The 21,952-nt window shown below is 42.2% G+C and overlaps 1 protein-coding gene across 1 annotated transcript; it reads right to left on the minus strand.

Annotated features, from left to right (window-relative positions):
* Nucleotides 1–271: 271 nt before the first annotated feature.
* On the minus strand, nt 272–20,906 carry brinp3b (bone morphogenetic protein/retinoic acid inducible neural-specific 3b). Its single transcript, XM_017700257.2, has 7 exons — nt 20,042–20,906; nt 13,895–14,085; nt 12,068–12,261; nt 4,665–4,770; nt 3,825–4,061; nt 2,315–2,537; nt 272–1,670 (listed from the first exon to the last, which is right to left on the minus strand). The coding sequence occupies exons 1-7, from the start codon at nt 20,254–20,256 to the stop codon at nt 554–556; spliced, it is 2,283 nt and encodes a 760-aa protein (XP_017555746.1). The 5' UTR covers nt 20,257–20,906; the 3' UTR covers nt 272–553.
* Between the last annotated feature and the right edge of the window lie 1,046 nt (nt 20,907–21,952).

Here is a 21,952-nt window from a genome sequence, read left to right on the forward strand (position 1 = left end):
GATGCTCCTGCAATTGCTCAGCCACCCCTGGGAATTTTACATTGTGGTAAGAGGGCACTTCAAAGGGATGAATGTAAGTCTCTGACAAAAAAAATTACAGTTTCAATTTCGCAGATCTTCGAAAACCCATGAGATCGCACTAGAAAGCTTAGAAATATAATAATTACAGAAATCTTTGAGCATTATTTTGATGGCACTTGCAGAGAACTTTAAATGCTCAGTTTGGAGCCTGCCAAACTCAATATGCACTCTTCAAAACATAAGAAAACTGTTTATTTTAATAGGCTTTTACCCATTTTATTTAATTCAAACTTGGCAAGATTCATGAAACTGCTAAAACTTTTCCTTTTTCATCTGAACTACCATTTGATTTCAAAGACATCAAATATATATTGCATCCTATGAACAGTAAAGCAGTTTATATCAAACACCAACAACAATGAGCCCCACCATAAAAACGTACTTGGGTGCGAGACTGTGGGTGAAATTGAATTTTTCCCTCAGTACAATGAAACATCAATGGCAAAAATAAATTGGATCCGACCGTCGCTTATTAACTACAAAGTTTTGTTGCCTCGTACTCCATATAGTATGGCTGTCTGGCACTAAAAGCCTGGAGTGCGGCGAGAATTCTCAGTACCTCAGAGCTGGAGAGTTTGAGTCGGTGTCGGAGTAAGCAAGAGAACAGGTCCAGTGGCAGTGGTCCAGGAGGAGACAATCTGTTCACTCTGTATCGGATCTCCATAAGCTGCAGCAGGGCAGAGTCCTGAGATCCCTGAGTGTATGGATAGTCCAGCTGCAGGATCAAATCCTGAATGGCTTCTGGGTCAAAGTGCATGCTGTAGCCAAAGAGCTGAATGCTGTTGACTTTCATGTAGCCGAAATTCTGTGACGAATCCGTGACCTCCGTGGGCTCGAAATAGGCTGTTTCGTTCCCCTGAGCGAAGTCGGTCCGAATACGACTCCTCAGGTAGAAGTGAACCGTTTCGAAGAAGCTCTTCCAGCGATTTCCTAACGTCAAAGTCCAGTTATAGCAGTCCAGAGGAATCTCTAGCTTGGTCTTCTCCCAGTCAGGGTAGCCGTTTTGATTAATAGGCATGGTCCAGCTCTCCGAGTGGCTCCCGCCGAAAGGATTGACGTAGACGGACAGTGCCGGCTCCAGAGTGGAGTTCTTGGTCATGCAGATTTGCAGAGAGACCCCCAGCAGCATGTGCACATGGCTGGACTTGAACTTGTTGCTCTTTAGAGTCAAGAGCATCCTCTTTCTCCAGGAGGGGTCGAACCAGGTGTTGAGGCGCACATCGCTGCTGACAAAGGTGGCACGTGTGACCACACGCCCATCTCGTCGCTGCAACAAGTAGCGCAGCTCCAGGTCCTGCAGGTCTGTCTCGAAGCCCAGGTAGTGGTCCGTGGGGTCGGGCACAGCGTGCCTGCACATTCCGTGGCTCAATGTAAAACCAGGGTTGCAGCTGAAGCAACGTGTTCGATTGTCTGGTGAGCAGGAGGTGCAGCGGGGCCCATCACCCACCACACAGGGGATCATGCCCTGACACACAGCATATTCTTGCGGACAGAGGCAGCTCCGTGTCTCCTCTAAGTAAAAGCCCAGGCGCTTGCTCTCGCCACAGTACAAAATGGAGAGGACATGCTGCAGCCAGTAGCCAAGAGACCTGAATGGCATATATTAAACAATCAACAAAACCACAAAGTGGGAAACAATAAAACAACCAAGGAAAACAAAACAAAACAAAGCAATAGGCAGCTACAAACATAATTATATGTGCTCTGTGTGTGCAAATTGCAACGAGAAACACAATGGCACCACTAAAAGAAACAAATGACTATGATCTAACAACAATAGATAGCAAATAAACAATTTGCATTTTGCATGGGTGATAATGGCTTTCAAACATTACATGATGGCAGATCTGGTCTTTGAAAGCATAAATGGTATGAATAGAGCCTGCTAATGCCTACTAATAGCTTCAAAGGTTGCAGTGGGTGGTGGAATAACACATTAGTCATTTGAGGTAAAATATACAAAGAGCAGTGAGAGAGACTTGGCTGAACCATTGCACTGTTGAATCATAATGTACTAATAATGATTTTTAGCAGGTACATTTTTACAACATGGTAATCAAATTTTAACCTCTTCCATCCTGACATTCTCATATATTGGCTAATTGGCTTTGAGGTCGAGGACCTTTCTCTAGAGTTTTCCAAAAGCCTCGCAACTTTTGCCTATAATTTTGCATAATTAACCGGCAAACAAGCACGATAACAAATGTGTAAAGAACCTGACAACAATAGTTACCTCTCCCTCTGTAGGACTATTTTAGGCTGGGTGCGGCACCTCCTGCTGAGGCTGAACAGCCTGTTGGCGCTTCGCCGGGCCTTACTGAGGAGGAGGTTGGTGCGACTCTCCAGCTGCCTATAGCGCTGCAGCAGAGCTGCATCTGCCCTCCACAAGTTGTGAATGGCCGAGGAGTTCAGGGCAAAGTGTGTCGGCAGTCTGCCCACAAAAGCTTGGAACTCATCTGCTCAGAGGGACAAATCGATCAATTAACATGAATGAGCCAGACCCAAAATCCAATTACGAAGCTCACAAAGCAAATGTGAACTAGCCAAATGGGATAGTAATTAATTTAGTTGTGTGTATTTTTTGGATGTTTTGTATTCATTTGATTTGTGAATGTCATCTAGAAAAGCAGATAAACATGTTCTAATATACCTTCTCATTATGTGTAGTGAAAAGCATATAATTTGCACTGACCATTACACTGATGAGCCAAAACATTATGACCGCCTACTTAATATTCTGAAACAGCTCCGACCTGCCAAGGCATGTCTGAGCTGCTACGAGACCTGCGAAGCTGCTGTCTTAACTGGCGCTAAGACATTAGCAGCACATTCTTTAAGTTTAAGGATTTGGAGGCAAGGTCAACACCTGAACTCTTTGTCATGTTCCTTAAACCATTTCCAAACGGTGCGAGTATTGTGGTAGGGCTCATTATTGTGTTGAGATGCCACTGCAATTGGGGCAAAGCACTGCTTTTCATTGGTGTACCTGGTCAGCAATGTAGGTGGCACATGTTAAATGCCCAGACCCAGCGTTTCCCAGCAGAACACTGCCCAGAGCACAGGTTCCCAACCCTGGTCCTGGGGAACCCTTCCCTTTTACATTATTTTGTTTTCTTAGACTAAAACACCTACTACACCTCAGGAAAGGCTTGTTAATTAACTGATTAGTCAGATGAGGTGTGTTGGGCAATGTGCAGGGCACACTGTAATCCAGGTCCAGGGCTGGGAAAAACTGTCCCAGAGCATTAAACTCCCTTCACTGGCTTGTCTTCCTAATTAAAATGGGTTGTCCCTCCTTGTACCACTGTCAGTAAGTATTCACCACTACTGAACAGGAGCACCCCACAAGCTTTGTCGTTTCTGATCCTGTCAAGGCCACTGAGGTCTTCACGCCTGCCCTTTTCTCCCTGCATCCAGCACATCTACTACAAGAACTGACTGTTTAGATACCATCTAGTATATTCCGGACCTTGACGTGCCGTTGTTATGAGATTATCAACGTTATTCACTCCATCTGTGAGTGGTCACAATGTTTTGGCTCATTGACGTAAATTTTATCAGCAAACAAAACACTCCTGATACAATACCTCATGCTAAGTGTTGCATCCCATATTTTCCTTGAAATAAGATGAAACAACAGAGATACTTAAAACAGCAGAGATATGGTAATATGAATTAATGCTTCTAATAGCTAATCTAAAGACTGCACAACAAAACAAAAGATTTTCTCCCATCTTTAGCACCTGACTCCTCAAATTCCTGGTTGGCCTGCCTCCAAGCCTCCCTGGTGTGCTCCAGGTAGCTCTCCTGGGCGCGGATGTCAGCATGGGGGCAGTTGCATTGTGGATACTCCTTGCTGCACTGGCACCAGCAGTCATCATCCCGGCACACAAACTGGCCCTCAGCGTTGCAGCCAATGTAGCCCAGGGCAGCCTGGACAAATCGGCTCCTCAGATTCTCTGGCAAAACAGCTTGGAGCCCTGTAAAATTAAAAAAGTTAAGCCAAATACTCCCAGGAAGACTTCTGATTTTCCAAAATATAGAGCCTACAAGGTCTTAATCTTGTCCCTCATCGAATCATTTAATTGAAATTGCAGAGAAGATAAAGGTGACTACTGTCAATAGTGGCACAGCATGCTTTTCTGGTTAATTAGGCAACATCCACAGCAATGCTTTGATAAGGTGGCTTCTATGGCATGGTACACAATCATGACATTCGCTGAACACAGTGCTGATACGTTCCCGGCCAATGCACTGGTTCTTTGGGGGCAGTCGTGGGCTAGAGGTTAGGGAACCAGCCCTGGTCGCCGGTTCGATCTCCTCAGCTGACAGTCCATGACTGAAGTGCCCTTGAGCAAGGCACCTAACCCCCAGTTGCTCCCTGGGCGCCGTGGATAGGGCTGCCCACCGCTCTGGGCAAGTGTGCTCACTGTCCCCTAGTGTGTGTGTTCACTAGTGTGCATGGATGTGGGTGTTTCACTGCATGGATGGGTTAAATGCGGAGGTCTAATTTCACAGTGTGCAAACACAGTGACAAATGGTTCAATTCATAAAGACGTTTCAGTCCTTTAAAATGTGTCTACCTTGTAACTGGACTTTGTTCTCAGGGCTGTGAACCAACACAGAGCTTACAGAGTCGAGGTTGTCATAGTTACTGCAGCCAAGGGGGCCAGTCCTGGTCTCAGTTACCTGCAGGAAGAATATAAAATTAATATAAAATGAAGACATTTTATTATGGGAAAAAAAACCATCAGTAAGTATATCATGACAACCAAAACTCAAACATTTTCTCTTCTATGGACATGTACCGTTATCTTTAATAAGGAACGGCAGGGTATGCTTAAGAGAACTAGATATTTAAAATAAAAACAGACATTAAATTTCTTACAGGTATGAAAAAAAGTAATGCCATAGTTGAGACTTTTCATTCTTTGTGGCTATCCATTCAAGGGTTTTGAAGAACTGCAATGTGAATGTGCTTATTTATAAGTTTTTTTCAATGGAGAGTAATTCAAAAGCAATGGAATGAAATGAGATTGTAAAATGATCCTTCAGATTACATGACTGATTATAGTGTGGTGGGGTAATTGAATGTAACCTTTACAACCATGGTCTGCAGTAATTCTTTGAGCAAAAGAATGAGAATAGTTAGTGTTGAAGAGAACAATCACATAACTGGTTGACTATTCAGAGAATAGTGGAGGGGACCATGTTATGATCAAATTAATTAGTCTTTTGTCATTTCTTTAATTAAAAATCCTTGCATTGCTGCACAGATCCGTGTTTTTTTTTGTTCCCAGCTCTTGCATAATACTGAAGAATCCACCAGGGCAGAATTATGCAAAGTTAGACATCAGTTATACACACATACGCACAAGCCAAGGACAAGGAGCAGCATAAAGTGTATGAGAGAAAGAGAAGAAGGAAAAACAACTTCATTACACCCACAGCACGCTTTCATGTTCCTGTTAAAGCTGCTGGAAGGAGATTCATTAAAGCCACAAACTCTTCAGCAGGGTTCAGGCAGGCGCAGCACCACAACGTCAGTGAAGGCTAAAGCCCTTGAAGTCTGCTCAACAAAGAAACTCTTTTGTTTCACTCTGTGAGTAGCTGCACATTAAAAAAAGCTCAAAAAAGAAAAAAAAAAACAAACCAACGTAATTAAATATTTTATATTTAATATTATTCCACACATGCTTCTGTAAAGAGCATGCTTTCTTAGCTTTGTTATGGCTTATTAAGGCCCAATTCCATTTCAACCCTTGCCCCTAAAACTACCTAACTTTCCCGTTCCACCTTAAATAGTCCAGCAGTTCTGATGCCTGAAGCACCAGAACGTAACTGCTGCACCATTTAAGCTGGAACAGGAACATTTGAACAAGAAGCTGATGAAGAGCCGACTTCAGCTTCATATCACCAAAGAATTAGGGGTGGGCGACTATAAATAATTGTCTCATACCACCTTTTTGAAAACATATAATGTCCTAAATGTAACTAAAGCCCAGCAGCGAGGTCGCTGAACTTTTCCCTTCTCTGCCTTCTCTGAAAATGCGCCGGGTCGCCGGGTACTGAGCAGCACTAATAGCTGAAGCAATGTGTGACGCCGGAGAGCGATGAGGCAGACACACGTGCTGAGATAAGCAAATTTTATTGTGGGCAAATCCAAAATCAGGGTCGAGACAGTCCAGGGTCATACAGCCAAAGCAAACAGATCGGGGTGCAGATGAGATAAACAACACAGAACCTCAAACAAGAACCAAACACGAGAATACAATGCATACATCCAACAAACAGCACAAACAAAGACCAACGAAAACTACAGGCAAACACAGGGCTTAAATAATCACAAGGATGATGAGGGACAGGTGAAACGAATCAGGGGCAGAGTCAAGAAAACAAGGGGGCAGGACTGATAACCAAAACACGCACATGGAAGATCAAAAGTAAACAAAAAGCACATGGGGGAGACTAGGAGGGGCCAATTGTGGCACAATGTTTTTTTTTTGTTTGTTTTAATTTAAAGGTCATATTTTGCAGGGCAAGATTTCAGCCACTACTCCTTGTAACTCATTTCAAAAGGGTTAGGGTGCCACTCGAAAATAATAGGTATGGGTAGAAAGAAGAAACGGTAGAAGACCGGCCCTGAATAGGTTTACTCACGCAAGCAGTTTTTTCACACAGCAATGAATGTTCTCTCTCCAAAATGAATGAACACTTTTCAGACTCCACGTCAAGAGGACTCAGGAACTTTTTGTAGCTAGTTTATATTTCTGCTGCATCTGCTCCTGAAAGACCTGAGCCAGTTAATTATGAACTGCTCAGCCTGACTGAATGGACCAGATGTCTTGGGAGCTGAAACAGAAGTCTTTGGGGGGACTGGGCTGAAGGCCTCTTTTACAGGCAAAAATTAACCTTTGCCTAAACATCAGAGCCCACATAAACATATTTGTTTGCTATGAAGTCAAGAAACGCACTCTGACTCTAAATTGGATTTCCCAGCTCTGGCTAGTGATACCCTGTAGTCACAATCAGTTGGGATGTTTCTTAGAAGATCGCCAATTATTAAGTAAGAGGAGTAGAAAGTCCAGACAGCTGCAGTCCTTGCAGCCAGCTTTTAATCATGGAGTAAGCCCTAACTGTACTGTAGACGTGGGTTGAACAAATGGCTTAACAGTCTGACTTCTGTTACATTTCTCTCACTGTCCAGCTCGACCAATTAACAGGATTAAAAGAAGGTATTTATGCAGTACATTTAATCATTGAGAGCTATATTAAACCTTAATCAATTAACTGAACTGTATTTATCTGGTTAAACACAACCATGTATATGTCTGTCTGTCTGCCCTGTGATGGACTGGTGACCTGTCCAGGGTGTATGCTGCCTACCACCCAATGACTGCTGGGACAGGCTCCAGCTCTCCCTGTGACCAAGAAGGGTGAGTGGCTTAGAAGGTGTGTGTGTGTGTGTGTGTGTGGACTGTGTTTACATTTGGTAACAGACATCAATAGATGTCAAACGTAGCTGATACAACCAACAGGTGAATTTGACATATCGGTCATATGTGTCGCGATTAGCCCCTCCCAGTCCTGTCCATGTGCTTGTGTTCTGTTTACTTTCCGGTTGTGCACGTGCTTCTTTGTTCTGATTTTCACCGTCCTGCCCCCTTGTTTTGTGACTCCGCCCCTGATTGTTTCCACCTGTTTTCCACCTGTGTCTTGTAATCCCTTGTGCTTTATATGCCCCGTGTTTACCCTGGTCTGTGTTGATCTTTCTTTGATGTGCTGATTGTGTTAGATGTTTTGTATGTTCTGTGCAAAGTGTATTGTTTGGATCCTGTGTTTTTAACGTTATGTCCGTCCCTCCTGCTCTCCGTGTTGGAACCCTGCACCTGGACTTTTTGGACAATGACCCTGGATTTGCCCCGAATAAATCTAGCTTTTCTCAGCACGTGCCTCCGCTTCATCATCGCTCCACGTTACATACTGTATATTACTATTTAATTGAATTTTTAACTGGTAATATTAAAATAAGTACAGGCCTTTCTTTTAGCCTTTAGTCAGTCTATATGAAGTAGTGCTGCAATGCCAGTAACATATAATATACTCTGTTTTTGTATTTAGGTACAGTTTGTTTGGGATCTTTTACTTCACATACATTTGTGACTGCAAAAATATGTGCTTTCGTGAGATCCTACTAATGTGTCTTAATGCCAGTTTCATCTCTTTCAATTATGTAAAAAAGTCAAATAAAACTAAAGCATGATGAACTAAACTAAAATAAAATTAAATACTGTGTACTGTGTCACCGCTCCCCATTTTCAGTGTCCATTTCCCAAACGATTTAGTTTGTGTTTCTCAAACATGGTCCTGCTGCCCTGCATATTTTATGCTTTGCTTGCTTCCACGTGTCCACTTGAACTGAGCAAGAGCTCCCTAATGGGCTGATTATTTGGATCAGGCGTGTTGGGAGCAGGATAAACACTAAAAAAGAAAAAAACAGAACCGTGGCCTCCAGGACCACGGTTAAGAAACACTGCTTTAGCCGACCATGCTAACGTTATGCATTCTAATTTTTAAAACTCTTAGAAAATAAATACTTATAAGTCAAATCACTGCTTTCATTGTAGATAAATGTCATGTCACTACACTAGATACAGTGAACTATATTGCCTATTACTGCATAGAATAATAGAATGATACATGATAGTTAGTAGAATGATAGTTTCTTCTGGTCCATTTGTCATGAAATTTACAGTACTGTGCGAAAGTTTTAGGCATCTAAGCAAATTTTTAAACAAGTTACCTCAGCAGTGAGTTTATCACAATATACATTAGAATAAAGTCATATTCATAATTCAAATAAACATAAAAACAATAAAAAGTAACAAGAAATTCTTGGATCCATATTTTCCCTGACACCTTCACAGCCGCCACAGAGACTTGTTAATATCATCAATTACATCATGAGCACAATTTACTGAAGCACTGATTGGTCAAACCATTTAACTACATATAATACTGGGCTTCCTTGAGGAGAGGCTTGGAAATGGGTAAACAAACACACTAACATCCACAAAATCACTAATATATATATATTTACACACACACACACACACACACACACACACACACACACACACACACACACATCATTGTTAGTTAATATTCTATAAATTTTGTTTATTCAAATATTAAACACTTTTCTCAGCAAATAAACACAAACTACACAAATAAATAGACTTTGAAAATGTGCCTTGGGTGCCTAAGACTTATATATATATATATATATATGTATATCTTAGGACCTGTTGAGGAACTAGAACTTAATGAAAGATGCCTCTGCTCTATCTCAGGAGGAACTCTGGGATTTGTTTAACATGGATACACATTTCTAAATGTTTATTTGTTTATTTAAACTACTTGATATGTTGCTGTAGGTTTTCAGTCGTCAAGGGGTCTTTTCTGGCACAGAAGTAAACAGTGTTATTGAATGTATTCAAACGCATATCCTGCTCTGCAGAGAAGCGTTTTGACTGTCTGTGAACTGTTCAGAGTGCAGTGGTGTTGGAGTGGTGAAAAAACACCCAGGTGGAAAAATCATGAGCCCCAAGAAAAAGCCTGCATGCACTACAACAGTATAAGCTCAAACTGAACATACTCTATCTTACATGCTTTTCATGAAGCTACATCAATGGAAGCCATCATCAAAATACTCCCACTTCAGTCCACGCTGGTGTTCTGTTCAGTATTCTCAAGTGTCATTTAATATTCTAACATTGCAACGTGTTCTCTAGTTCTAATCCATATTCTCATGTTTTTTTAATATTCCATCGCTGTTCGGAATGTCATTTTCTTTATCTGCAGGCTAAGATGAAAATGATCATATCAGAAGCCGTCTGACATAAAGCATACAAGGCCCATTCTTCTCTACAGATATGTGACTGCTCAAGTTTGGTACATTTGTTAGCCTGAACCTGTTCGTGCTAAATCATGCTGTCCAAACCGGCACCCTGATCAGTCCACTGTTACCAGTACCATCTGTGGCTCTAATAAAGACCCAACTGAAATGAATGAGGCCCACAGCACAGGTGCTCCTGGATCATAATTAAACTCCTCGTTTTTACTCTCGACTGCACTCCCATTCCCAAGTCTCCTGCTCATCCATAAATGTAACACTGAAGGATCGCCTGCCTATAGCCACATTTAGCATTCCTCAAAACCGACTTGAGTATCGTTCCTGTTTGAGGCCCAACACTTTGCTCGCAGTAGATATGGCTAATAATGAGTGGAATTATTTGCTGAGGAGAGGAATATGAATAGATGAGCCAGGCTCATCCATCATTGTGATACATGCCTCGGCAGAAGCCGCTACAGCCGCTTTGTCCTCATTAACAGCAGCTTAGTTCAAAATCATCTCAGTAGTGGAAGAAGAAACACCACAACTTTTTACTCGAGCCAAACATGCCTTGCCTGTAAATTACTCAAGGGAATGTCTACCTAGAGTTTGCCTGGGTAGCAGTTTGCTTTTGAAATATGCACCATGACTAAAAGTAAATGTCCTAATATAATTTTTCTAAACCCAGTTTATCCCTTTTTAGTGTATTCCCCCTGAAACTTACGATAAGCTTTCAGAGAACTCATCTGTTATATAGGCTACCTTTTTACCATGTACAGCTTCACTTCACGCACAACCAAACCATTCATCTCTTTTATCAGTAATCTTTCAAAAACAACATGAAATGCTACCGAAGTTTCACAACCTGACTACTGATGTTGGATGTGCAGCATGACAGATTGTCCACTGCAACCGATGGCTACACTAGACACATTCATTAATCAACTACAGCACTTCATGTATCCAAACTTTTCATACCCAGCCTGGTTATTTTATTCAAGACTACAGGCACTCAAGAAGATGTAGTGAATTACAAGCACATACACCGATTAGATATTATAACCACCTCCTTGTTTCTATGCTCATTGTCCATTTTATCAGCTCCACTACTTTGTAGTTCTACAGTTACAGACTGTAGTCCATCTGTTTCTCTGACACTTTGTTAGCCCCTTTTTACCCTGTTCTTCAGTGGTCAAGACCCCCAAAGGGCCCTCAGGTACTATTTGGGTGGTAGATCATTCTCAGCAATGCTGTAACATGACATGGTGGTGGTCTGTCAGTGTGTGTTGTGTTGGTACGTGTGTTGGACACAGCAGTGATGCTGGAGTTTTGAAACACTGTGTCCATTCACTGTCCACTCAATTAGACACTCCTCTCTTGTCAGTCCACTTTGTAGATGTAATTTCAGATAGCTCATCTGCTTTTGCACAGTTTGTGTTGGTCAGCCTCTAGTCCTTCATCGGTGCTCACAGGACGCTGTTGGCTGGATATTTTTGGTTGGTGGACTATTCTCTGTCCAGCACTAACAATGAGATGTTTAAAAACTCCAGCAGCACTGCTGTGTCTGATCCACTCAGACTAGCGCAACCCACACTAACACACCTTCACCACATCAGCGTTACTGCTCTGAGAGGATCATGGGGGTCCTGACCACTGAAGAACAGGGTAAAAGGGGGCTAACAAAGTATCAGAGAAACAGATGCACTGCAATCTGTAACTGTAGAACTACAAAGTGCACCAATATAGTAAGTGGAGCTGAGAAAATGGACAATGAGCGCAGAAACAAGGTGGTGGTCATAATGTTATGCCTGGACGGTGTATGTATCCTCCTAATATAGTAGGATATTTACATTTAGACTAATCTACAACACATTCAAATTCCCTCTAACACAGCATGTACAAAAAACTAACAAAGGACTGATTGTTCATAATTATGCACATGTTTCGAGTTCACCGTAAAATATTGTTAACTGTATGCAAAAAAGAGTACTTTTGACTGACATTACAGAATGCATCACACCTGGAGGCACAAATCCAACTGAAGCTACTGCATCTGCCAACTCTCCTCATTTTGTTCAGGCAGGGCTGTACCTTAATGGCTGCGGAGGCGATCTGGAGGTGGTGGAGCTTCCGCAGTGTGCTGTCTCTGTCGATGAAGTAGGAGGCGGCAAGCTGATGGAGGGCCTCCAGGGTCAGTGCTGAGACTGTACCATTGGAGGCTCCCCCGCTTGGCTGGCCCCTGCTCAGTTTCCTCTTATCCACGAAAATGGTCAAGGACTCCTCCCCTGCCCGAGAGCGAAACGACAACCATTAGCCCACGCAATGCTCACCAATCAGCTCCTAATAAGCAGCAGTCTGAGCTCTCTATATTCTCGCCCAGCAGGAATCCACAGAACCCTACGGCCCGCTCTGGACCTCAGTGGGATCATCTCTCATTTTACGGATGATACAGATGGGGGAGTATCATTCATCTCTAAATGGGTGAGAGGAAACCAAAGCCAATTGACTCTGCTGGACCGTATATTTGGGGGAAAATGCATTTTGGAGAAAAATGAGTCTAGTCGGGGGGTGTTCTAGGGTGAATTAGGTAGAGCTCTAAATGATCTCCCAGTGCAGCCAAAATGAGAGCAAGAGAAGGTGCACTTAGTGACTGAGATATTGATCGTGGGATCATCTTGGTGCGTATTGTAATTACTCTCTGAGGGATAACACTGTTGGCTGCTGACTCCTTCTACAATTAGAGTACTATAAAAGCCAGCAGGCCATCATCTCATACAGGCAATGGCAGGTGGGGCAACCAATGTCAACACCAACTTCGCTTTCGTGTTTTATGGTGTAATCTCAGTCCAGCAGTGACCACTGGTATCTAGCAGTGGTGGATGAAGTACAGAAACCATGTACTTGAGTTAAAGTAGAGATACCCAAGGTAAAATATTACTCTAGTAAAAGAATTAGTTCCTCCCTTTTGATTTCCACTTGAGTAAAAATACAAAAGTATTTGCCTACAAATGTACTTAAGTATCGAAAGTAAAAGTACTAAAAGATTAAATATGACTCTAATGTCCTATTATCATTTTTGTAACAAGACTCATTAACTCATTTTAGATGAAAATACTCCAGTGTCACTCTGTGGCACCAGGTCGGTATGACAAACAAGCTCAAATCAAAGTGCGCGCTGTGCCCTGATCTTGCTTCATGCTTCTTTTATTTTAATGTTGTGTTTTTATACACATATAAAGAAAAAGGAATGACAGACTTTGCATAATGTTGTGGAGGAAAAAGTACTACTTAAGAACAGTAACAAATTACATTTACTTTGTTACTGTCCACCACTATCTAGTCATTCTTAACTTTAAGTGCAGCTCAAAACAGCTAGAGCACATTCATGAGTGATGATCCAGCTTATCAGAACTTGATATCCACGGTGTGTTTATTTCATAAATTAAGGGGCTATGAGGTAAGGCATTACTCATAAAAATATAATATTTCTTTTTCAAATAATACACTTCTTTTTTAGTGTGAATTTAGTCTATGGAAAATAACTCACACAAGGTACATGAATGCAATGGGAGTAAAAGTAAAAACCCCAAATAGGTTACCATTTTGTGCATAATACAACACATTTGTTTTTTTTCAAGTAGAAAACATGTTTCTTCAATTAAATCATGATCGTAATTCTAAAATCACAGTCCTAGTTACACTACCACATCACCCCACGTAGAATTTAACCCCATGCGAATGTAGTGCTCAAGACCACTAAGAAATCCAATTTCTCCAACCTGATGACATTCACCTATAATTGTGGCTATTACTGTTAGAGAGCCCTACTGCTATCGCATATAGGTGATGGTTAACAGTGACTGAGGAAGATAACAGCTGAGCTTAGTGACAATACATGCTCAAATTATACGCTCTTACCTCCCAACGTGGCTGAGACCAGAAAGTGTGTCCCGTACTTCTTTATGATGCTGTCTGTTATCCTCTGCAGGCTTGGCCGTCTTCCCAGCTGCCTGATGTTGTGTATGAAGTCTGGGTCAAAAGGCACGCCCACACCACTGTCCTCGTGCCTCTCCACGGCCAGGTTATTCACTTTCCACCGGCCAAACTCCCTGTGGGGTGGGCACATCGTTTTAAAAACGGAAGGCAATGCAGGACAAAACCAGGCCATGAAAGCAATGAACACATCCCAATCAGGTCTTCCTACTCACAATAATAATCATGTGTTTCATGGCTTGCACTGTGTCAGCTAAGTCTGGCTCTCCTCCAGCCCCCCACCCTTATGTTAGATCTGGTTCTCTTCCAAACTTCTCCTCTGCACTTGGCCAATACAGACATGGACTGTAGGTGGTATTTCATTGTGCCGAGACGTAAAGAGCTTCAGCGGGGAGCCAGGTGCTAGATCCATCCAAGCATACCGTAATATTTCATGAAGCACTCAAAACGTAATCCGCTCAGAATCTCTACCTCTTTTCAGTTCCACGGCTTATTGTTGTAACCTGAAATGTGCTAATACCTCAATATCTTCCATGGCGGCAGGGGTCAACACTGCGTATTGCCTGGCGCCCCTGTCACTCTGGTCAAAGTCTTTGTTTCACATTTTGGCCAATAAAAATGCAGCTGCCTTGGAGATATTTCTAGCAGCTTCTCCCTTTTGAACAAAAACCTAGACCAGTTGAATTTTCAAACATTCACAAATATCCACCATTAATAACAAAACAACTGCTATTCACTCTCCCAAACAAGATCCAGAGCCTGTTTGATCAGACGCACAATTCAATGCAGCAAATCAGATTCTGTTGAAATCTGCAAGCTGTTACATTAACGCCACCACAGCAATAGTTAATGTGACGGCAACTCACATCTTCCTTTCATTTCTTTATAGTTGCTGCAATGGCTGGGTTATTAAAATATGGCTTTACTGCCAGTGGCAATGCTGACAATGAAAAAGAATTGGGCAACAATGATGACACCAAAGAAAATGAGGGTCCAGAGTTGAGTGGGGGGGGGAAATGTGTGACTGGAGAATGGTTTTGAGAAAGATGTGATCTTTTGTCAAGCATAGTGTCTCTATGACAGGCAGACTCCACAAGCTGATTCTCTACCCTGTTTAACTCCTTTAGAAAACACAATATTCAAAAGTACAGACCCACACTTTTCAACTCTATTATACTGTAATTATCTTTAGCAGTCCGAATAAAAAACCATCTGGACAGTACTGAATAAAACAATCAGCCTGGTGACTAAACACTAGAGCTGAACGATAAATTGTATTTTTATTGTTAGGGTAATATGAGTTTCTGCGATAAACAAATTGTTAAAAAATGTGATGACAGAACAGATCTAATTATCTTATACTCGCAGCACCAAAGAGACATCATTATATTGCCAGTGCATACCGTGAGAAGCCTAATAGATATTTCCCTGAACTAGGATTGAACCCTGCTCTCCCATATGGCGGGCAAGTACCTTAACCATTTGGCTAAACAGCCCAATGTAAAGCAGACACACAGCACAGCTCAAAACTACTCCATCCTAACTAACATCCAAGCTGTTGAGTTAATGCTTACTGTTTCTCAGCTGTTCAGTGCACAGAAAACGTGCTTGCAGTTCTGACGTAAGCAGCTGTTAACATTTAATTTTTTTATTTTGTGCCATAGTGACTGGTGCTTTTGTAATACTGCATTTTTACATTTGCTTTAAGGAGAGATTAGTTAGATCAAAAAGTCTGCAACATACATTACTTTAATCATAATTTATCGATTATCGCCAATGCGATACCCAACAGCTTTATTGAATACAGTCCATATCATACAGCCCTCCTGTACACTGTCAAAAAAGGGTGCCGTCCAGGAAAGCGTGGGTCCAAGTGTGGGAAAAGTTCATTTTTGCACCTTTTCACCATTATTTAAAGTAGAAAAATGAAATTAAAAGGCTGAGATCAAGACAGGGCGTCAATGCAACTTGAAATTATAACTGTAGCAGAATTTAGTACAAGAAAATGGTATTTTCTGAGATAGTACATTGAAAAATGGAGTGGAAGTAGCAAAAAGCAACACCTGACTGATTTTTGGTACTGAAACATTCATTATAAAACAACGTATATAAGATAAATGTGTTTCCATCATTCTGGCCACAACTTCTTAACTTGATTCACTGGGTTGATGTCCCAAGTGGCCAGTGTTAATTTGTTTTACCTGTTTAGACACTACAACAATTATCTCTTAGACATAGATAATTTAAACTCACCTAACCTGAAAAATCTGCTCTCTCTGTCTCTCTCTCTCTCACACACACACACACACACACACACAGCAAGAACATTAATGTAAACATTTCTTTATTGTGTAAAAATACTCTATTTTAGTCAAGACATTTATCTTTCTTCCTTTGCAAAAAAGGCACTTGTGCAACAGTCAGACAAGAGAAAGCACAGCTAGTCATCTGTTCCTGATTTTGAAGCAGGTCTGACAGTGTCTGCTACTAGCCCTGGGGCCAGAGCTCAAACACACCCAAAACAAAGCATTCGATCTAAAGTTCACTAAAAACACTCAGGCGAAATACGTGATATGCAAACACCTCATTCTCCTCCATCTCTACGGATGCAGTACCTGCATACCAATCATACGCTTTTTAAAACTCCACAAACATGGGGTATTTTTTTTTAAATAAAAAAGTCTACAATTCTAAGTTTAACCATATTCAATTAACACACATGCTGTTCTTCTGAGTTCAGTGACTGATTTCTGTTCATTTGAAATCCAATGTAGCTGAATAATATGGGCCAAATGCTTGTCTTTGAAATACAAGGCGTCCCCAAAAAAAAGCACCATTTCCTAGTCTAATAACAGCCGATTCCCCCTCAAATGATCTCAAATTTTAACAAAATGTGTAAAAACTAACCAAGTTATTTTTCAGGTTGAAGAATGGCGTTCACTAGACATGAAAAAGCATTTTGTGTGTTAGAACATGCTCGAACTCAAACAGTGTGCAGCATGCATTTTCGAGAAAATTCAATAAAAATGCACCAACTTGAAAGCAGATTTGGACACGGCACAAACACGGCGTGTTCGGCAGGAGCTGGACTACCAACTTGTGTGTTGTGGCCCAAGGCGGTGCGCATACTGAACATTGGTGAAGCTGTGAAATTGGTTATAAAATCTACATCCCTCTGAATTTCTTGTTCAAATTTTGATAAATAAATCTTGCATTATTCAACATGACGCCTATTTCATTTTATGGCATTTGGCTGACGCTCTTACCCAGAGCGACTTACAATTTGATCATTTCGTTCACATCTCAAACAATGTCAGTTTTTTTCAGCCTCCCTGTCCTGTGATGTCAAATTAACATATGTTAACGACAGGGGTGTAACAATTCACAGAATTCATAACTTGATACGAAACTGTGATGTCTCATTTTTTTAGAGCAATCAGCATGATAGAGCTATAACAATGAACTAATTACAGTAGTTAAAATAATGTTCTAGCCCTGAGGTGTTATATGCTTAAGAAAAGTGTGCATTTAGTCTTTTATTGATAAACAAATGCAGTACTATAAGCAGTATATAATACTGAATGTATATTTCAATGTCCATGTCAATTGAATTAGGAGGCTTATGTTGAACGATACAGTGTGATATGAGTTGTTAGACTCCTAATACAGTGAAAAATTATTTAAGTAAGTATACTTCAACAAATTTACAGCTGATTGAGGGAGGGGGAAAGACTCTTGGGCTGGAGTTCTGGGCAGGTTCTGCCTGGAGCTAGAAGGCCACCCCCTCCTCTTTTTAACTGTGGTAGGAGAACAGAAGGAGATGAGTGGTGCTGTGGACTGCGAAAACTTTGTCACAGAAAACAAAAGGTAAGGGTGAGAATTTATAGGCCGTTAGATTGAAAGGAGGAGGGTGTTTTCAGGCGTGGTCCTCCTCCCAAATTTCAGTTATTTTGACAAGCGTGACGATTCAGTTTTCGTAAATATAATAAGTCAACTTGACATAATTAGGCATTTCTGGCATACCTAATGTGCTTTTTGACTGCAAAATGTCCCTACAGATTAATTTTTGTTATGTCAGAATATAATGTGACTCTTAGCACACTAGCAGAAAATGAACACTGCTGAATGCTCAGTTAATTCAGCACTGGTGATTCTGCTTTGTATGTGGGCCACAGGTATATACTACATATCAAGCAAAGCAGGATCAAGACCTGAATCAATAGACCCTACAGTAGAACAGGCATATTAATATTTAATTTCAGCCAATTCTTTCCTCTCAACGCAGCCCCTATACTGAGCCAACACAGATGAAAGGTTCAGGACTCTGGCTGAAGAAAGCTTCCCCTGGAGATCAGAAAGAGTGCTGGCCCCTGCTCAGTGGCTTCAGTCAACACAAACCTCTGGGCTCAGGGGAGCCAGGAGAATCACTCGTATGAAGGAATCAAATGCAGGCAGGGAGCAATCATCGACTGCATGAAGGGTGTCATTACCGCCAATCACCCCAACGAGAGAGGCTCTGAATGGGTGTGGAGAGATCTGATGAGCACTACAGCAGCGAGCTAACCAGTGATCACCATAGAGAGGCCAGAGGGGTAAAAGGGTGCTCGGCTCAAGAACTGCCCAAGAGCCTCCCGTGCAGTCCTGAAGCCGTCACATAATCAAAAGCCAAAAGGCACCATGTAATCAAGAGCAGAGAGCAAAGGAGCAAATGAAGATGGGGTCAAGTGGAAACTGAAGCCAGTGCTCTAATCAGGGGAGGCTCTACTGCACGGCTGGGTGGTACATGGATGAAAGAATCTTTTGTTTTTTTTCCATTAAAATTTCTCTTCGCTTGGCGGAAAAAGAGCCATGGGTTTCATGAATCAACGACAATTCCAACAGCAAATTCCTGCATGCTGCTTTAGATATATGCATGCTATGCCCATGCATATGAATGTATGTACCCACTAGGGAAAGGTGTGTGAGGGAGGGGGTCTGTAGTGGTCTGTAAACATTAGAAAAAAGGGTATTAGAGAGGAAAAATTCAGTGAGGGAGAGCTGTATTCTCTTGCCCTCCTTGTATACATTACATCTGTATTGGATGACCAGGTCAGATTGGTAAAAGTAGTCGTATGGCATTAAATAAATCTTTGCAGGACGGTTTTACAACAGCCTATAGGAAAAGTGCAGAAAGATTAGCATGCAGTATTGTGTCTGATAGATCGCATGTGCCATATGGTGAATACACCATTTTGCCTAAGAGTACTGAAGTCAACACTTGACTTGATAGGTTTAGGAACTCTTTTAGCCCTTAGTTGTGATACTGTCTAGACAAATACATTTGTAGAAACATTACTGCGCAGTATTAGGATGTAGTGGGGAACACTGTGCAAGCTGGTGATGGCGTAAAGTGCATTGGTGTGTTATGTGACCTCCCATGCCCCCACCAACCCCCCGGTGGAGCCACTGTGATGCAAGACAAATTTCAGAGAAATCTGACAATAAAGTGCATCATATCACATGACAAAGCTCAGCATCACAACCAGAAAATGTCCCAATACCTGCTCATGAGCACGATTAAGAAGCATGTACCGGTACACTCTTTAAGACCAGGGTTCTTCAGTTGTTCTGTAGTACTGACAATGGTTCTGTATAGATCTATGAAGTCTTAGAAATCATTTGCATGCTTAAATGATTCTTTATATGGGAAATTGATTCATCAGATTACTGGAAAATGTGCCGTTTATGGCTGCTTTTTTAAACGGTTCTACTGTACATAGCACTGAAATGGTTTTTCTATTGTGAGAAGCTTGATACTCTAACTGTAGCAGAACCCTTTAATATGTTATATAGGGCTATTTCCAAAAACAGACCACACTATTTCACCATGCAAGAAACCACAAAAGCATGCAAATGGTTCTTTGGGTGTTTATGGTTCTATATAGATTCACTTTATTAAAGAACCAGTGAAGAATCATCTTTTTACATAGTGTAACCAAATGGTGCACCAAACCGAGGACTGACGGAAAGAGCTGGAAAAGTTGAATCTCTGTAGGGAGACAAAACATCACACGCAAAGCCGAGTTAGCTTACCTGTAAATCTTGTATCTGGTGGTGAAGCCGTGCTGGTGGCGCTCGGCGAACTCTGTGAAGTCTCTGGCGCGGTGGAAGGGCCCCTTGTCGACCAGCAGCCAGCCGCGGGGCTCCGCCGCGAGCACGGCCGCCAGGAGGGAGATGAAGGCGGCGCCCCGCCATAGGGACATGGGGCCAGGCAGCGGTCTAGGACCGGCGGCGCTCCGCTCCGGCATTCTTCAGCCATGCAGCCCTCATTAGCTCCCGCTGCGACTGAAAGTGGTCTTAGAACTTAACTAGAACCGTTAAGAGGCAACTCTCCGGGGGTCCGGACTTATTTTTCCACTCTGAGAACACAAACGTCCATCCCAGCTAGAAGTCTGTCACGCTCTTCAGAACACACTGGCTCTGAGCGGCGGTGGCGTCGAGTTAACGTACTTAACGCTAGCTCAGTAAAAAAACGACGGTTAATTCGAGTTAACGTTATTCAGTAAATTTATAGTCATGAATATGATTACTGACAGTTAAAATAACTTCACACAATTAAGCTCTAACCACATATTCCGAGCTTTCGAGGGTGTAAATTGCCTCCTCAGGGTAATGTTTGTCGCGTCAGGGTGAAAAGCGACCGTTAAAGTTCGTCCGCTAGCAGCGCAGCTTCTCCCCTCAAAATATCAAAGTTCGCCGGACCCGAAAAATACGGACCGGAGGAATCCAGCTGGCCCAGACGACGCGGAGAAACAGGAGAAGTGCTTAAATGGGAGATTTAAGCCATTTGAAAGCGAAAACATCCCGTAAATGCTCCGTTTTCTGTAATCTTCATTTTTCTGTGTGGAGGCACTTCAGGTTTACTCTGCGAATGAAGCGCGCGAGTTGTCGGCAGACCGTTCGCGGGTAACAGTATGATGTAAAGCCTTTCACTCCTGCTCAGTGATTGGCCAGTGCTGTCCCGCCTCCTGCGCTCGGATTGGCTAGTAGATCAGACTTGGCTAGTTGTCAGCCGGACCCACCAATCCTTGCGAAGGAGGGCAGAATACAGGTGGAAAAAAGGATGGTATTGTACGTGGAAACTGCGCTTTATTTGGGCACCGATTATTTTCTTTTGCCTGAATAAATGACTTTACAGTGTAATTTATAAGCAGGATATATTTGGGAATAAGCTATTTGATGCATTCATGCTTTGTTTCTACATTCTTTGTCCATTTTATCAACACTATGTTGCCAAAAGTATGTGGACACTGACCCTTTGTGCCTGTATGAGCTTGCAGGACATCCCAATCCAAAACTATGGGCATTAATATAGAATTGGCAACTTCTTTGCAGCTACAACAGCCTCCACTCTTCTGGGAAGGCCCTTCACATGATTTTGGAGTGTGTCTGTAGGAATTTGTGCCAATTCAGTCAAAAGAGCCTTTGTGAAGTCAGGCGCTAGAAGGTTCAACTCATGTTCCTATCATCCCTAAGGATTCAGTAGAGTTGAAATCAGGGTTCTGTGCAGGCCACTACGAGTTCCTCCACAACGAGCTTGTCAAACCATGTCTTTATAAACCTCACTTTGTGCAAAGGGGCACATTCATGCTGGGACAGGTAAGAGCCTTCCACAGACTGCTGCCACAAAGTTTGACACAATACAGCCAAGACCATTATCCCTCCTCCACCAAACTTTCCTGTTGGCAGTATACATTCCAGTAGCATCATGTGGTTGGTGTAGTGTAGTGGTTAACACCTCTGCCTTCTATGCTGTAGACCAGGGTTCAATCCCCCACCTCTACACTATACCAATAAGAATCCTTGGGCAAGATTCCTAACACTACCTTCACCTACTTGTGTAAAAATGATCAAATTGTAAGTCGCTCTGGATAAGAGCGTCAGCCAAATGCTGTATATGTAAATGGTTAGGGCCGCCACAGGACCACCACTGAGTAAGTATTA

The sequence above is a fragment of the Pygocentrus nattereri genome, chromosome 2 (assembly GCF_015220715.1).
Source record: "Pygocentrus nattereri isolate fPygNat1 chromosome 2, fPygNat1.pri, whole genome shotgun sequence".
Taxonomy (NCBI): domain Eukaryota; kingdom Metazoa; phylum Chordata; class Actinopteri; order Characiformes; family Serrasalmidae; genus Pygocentrus; species Pygocentrus nattereri.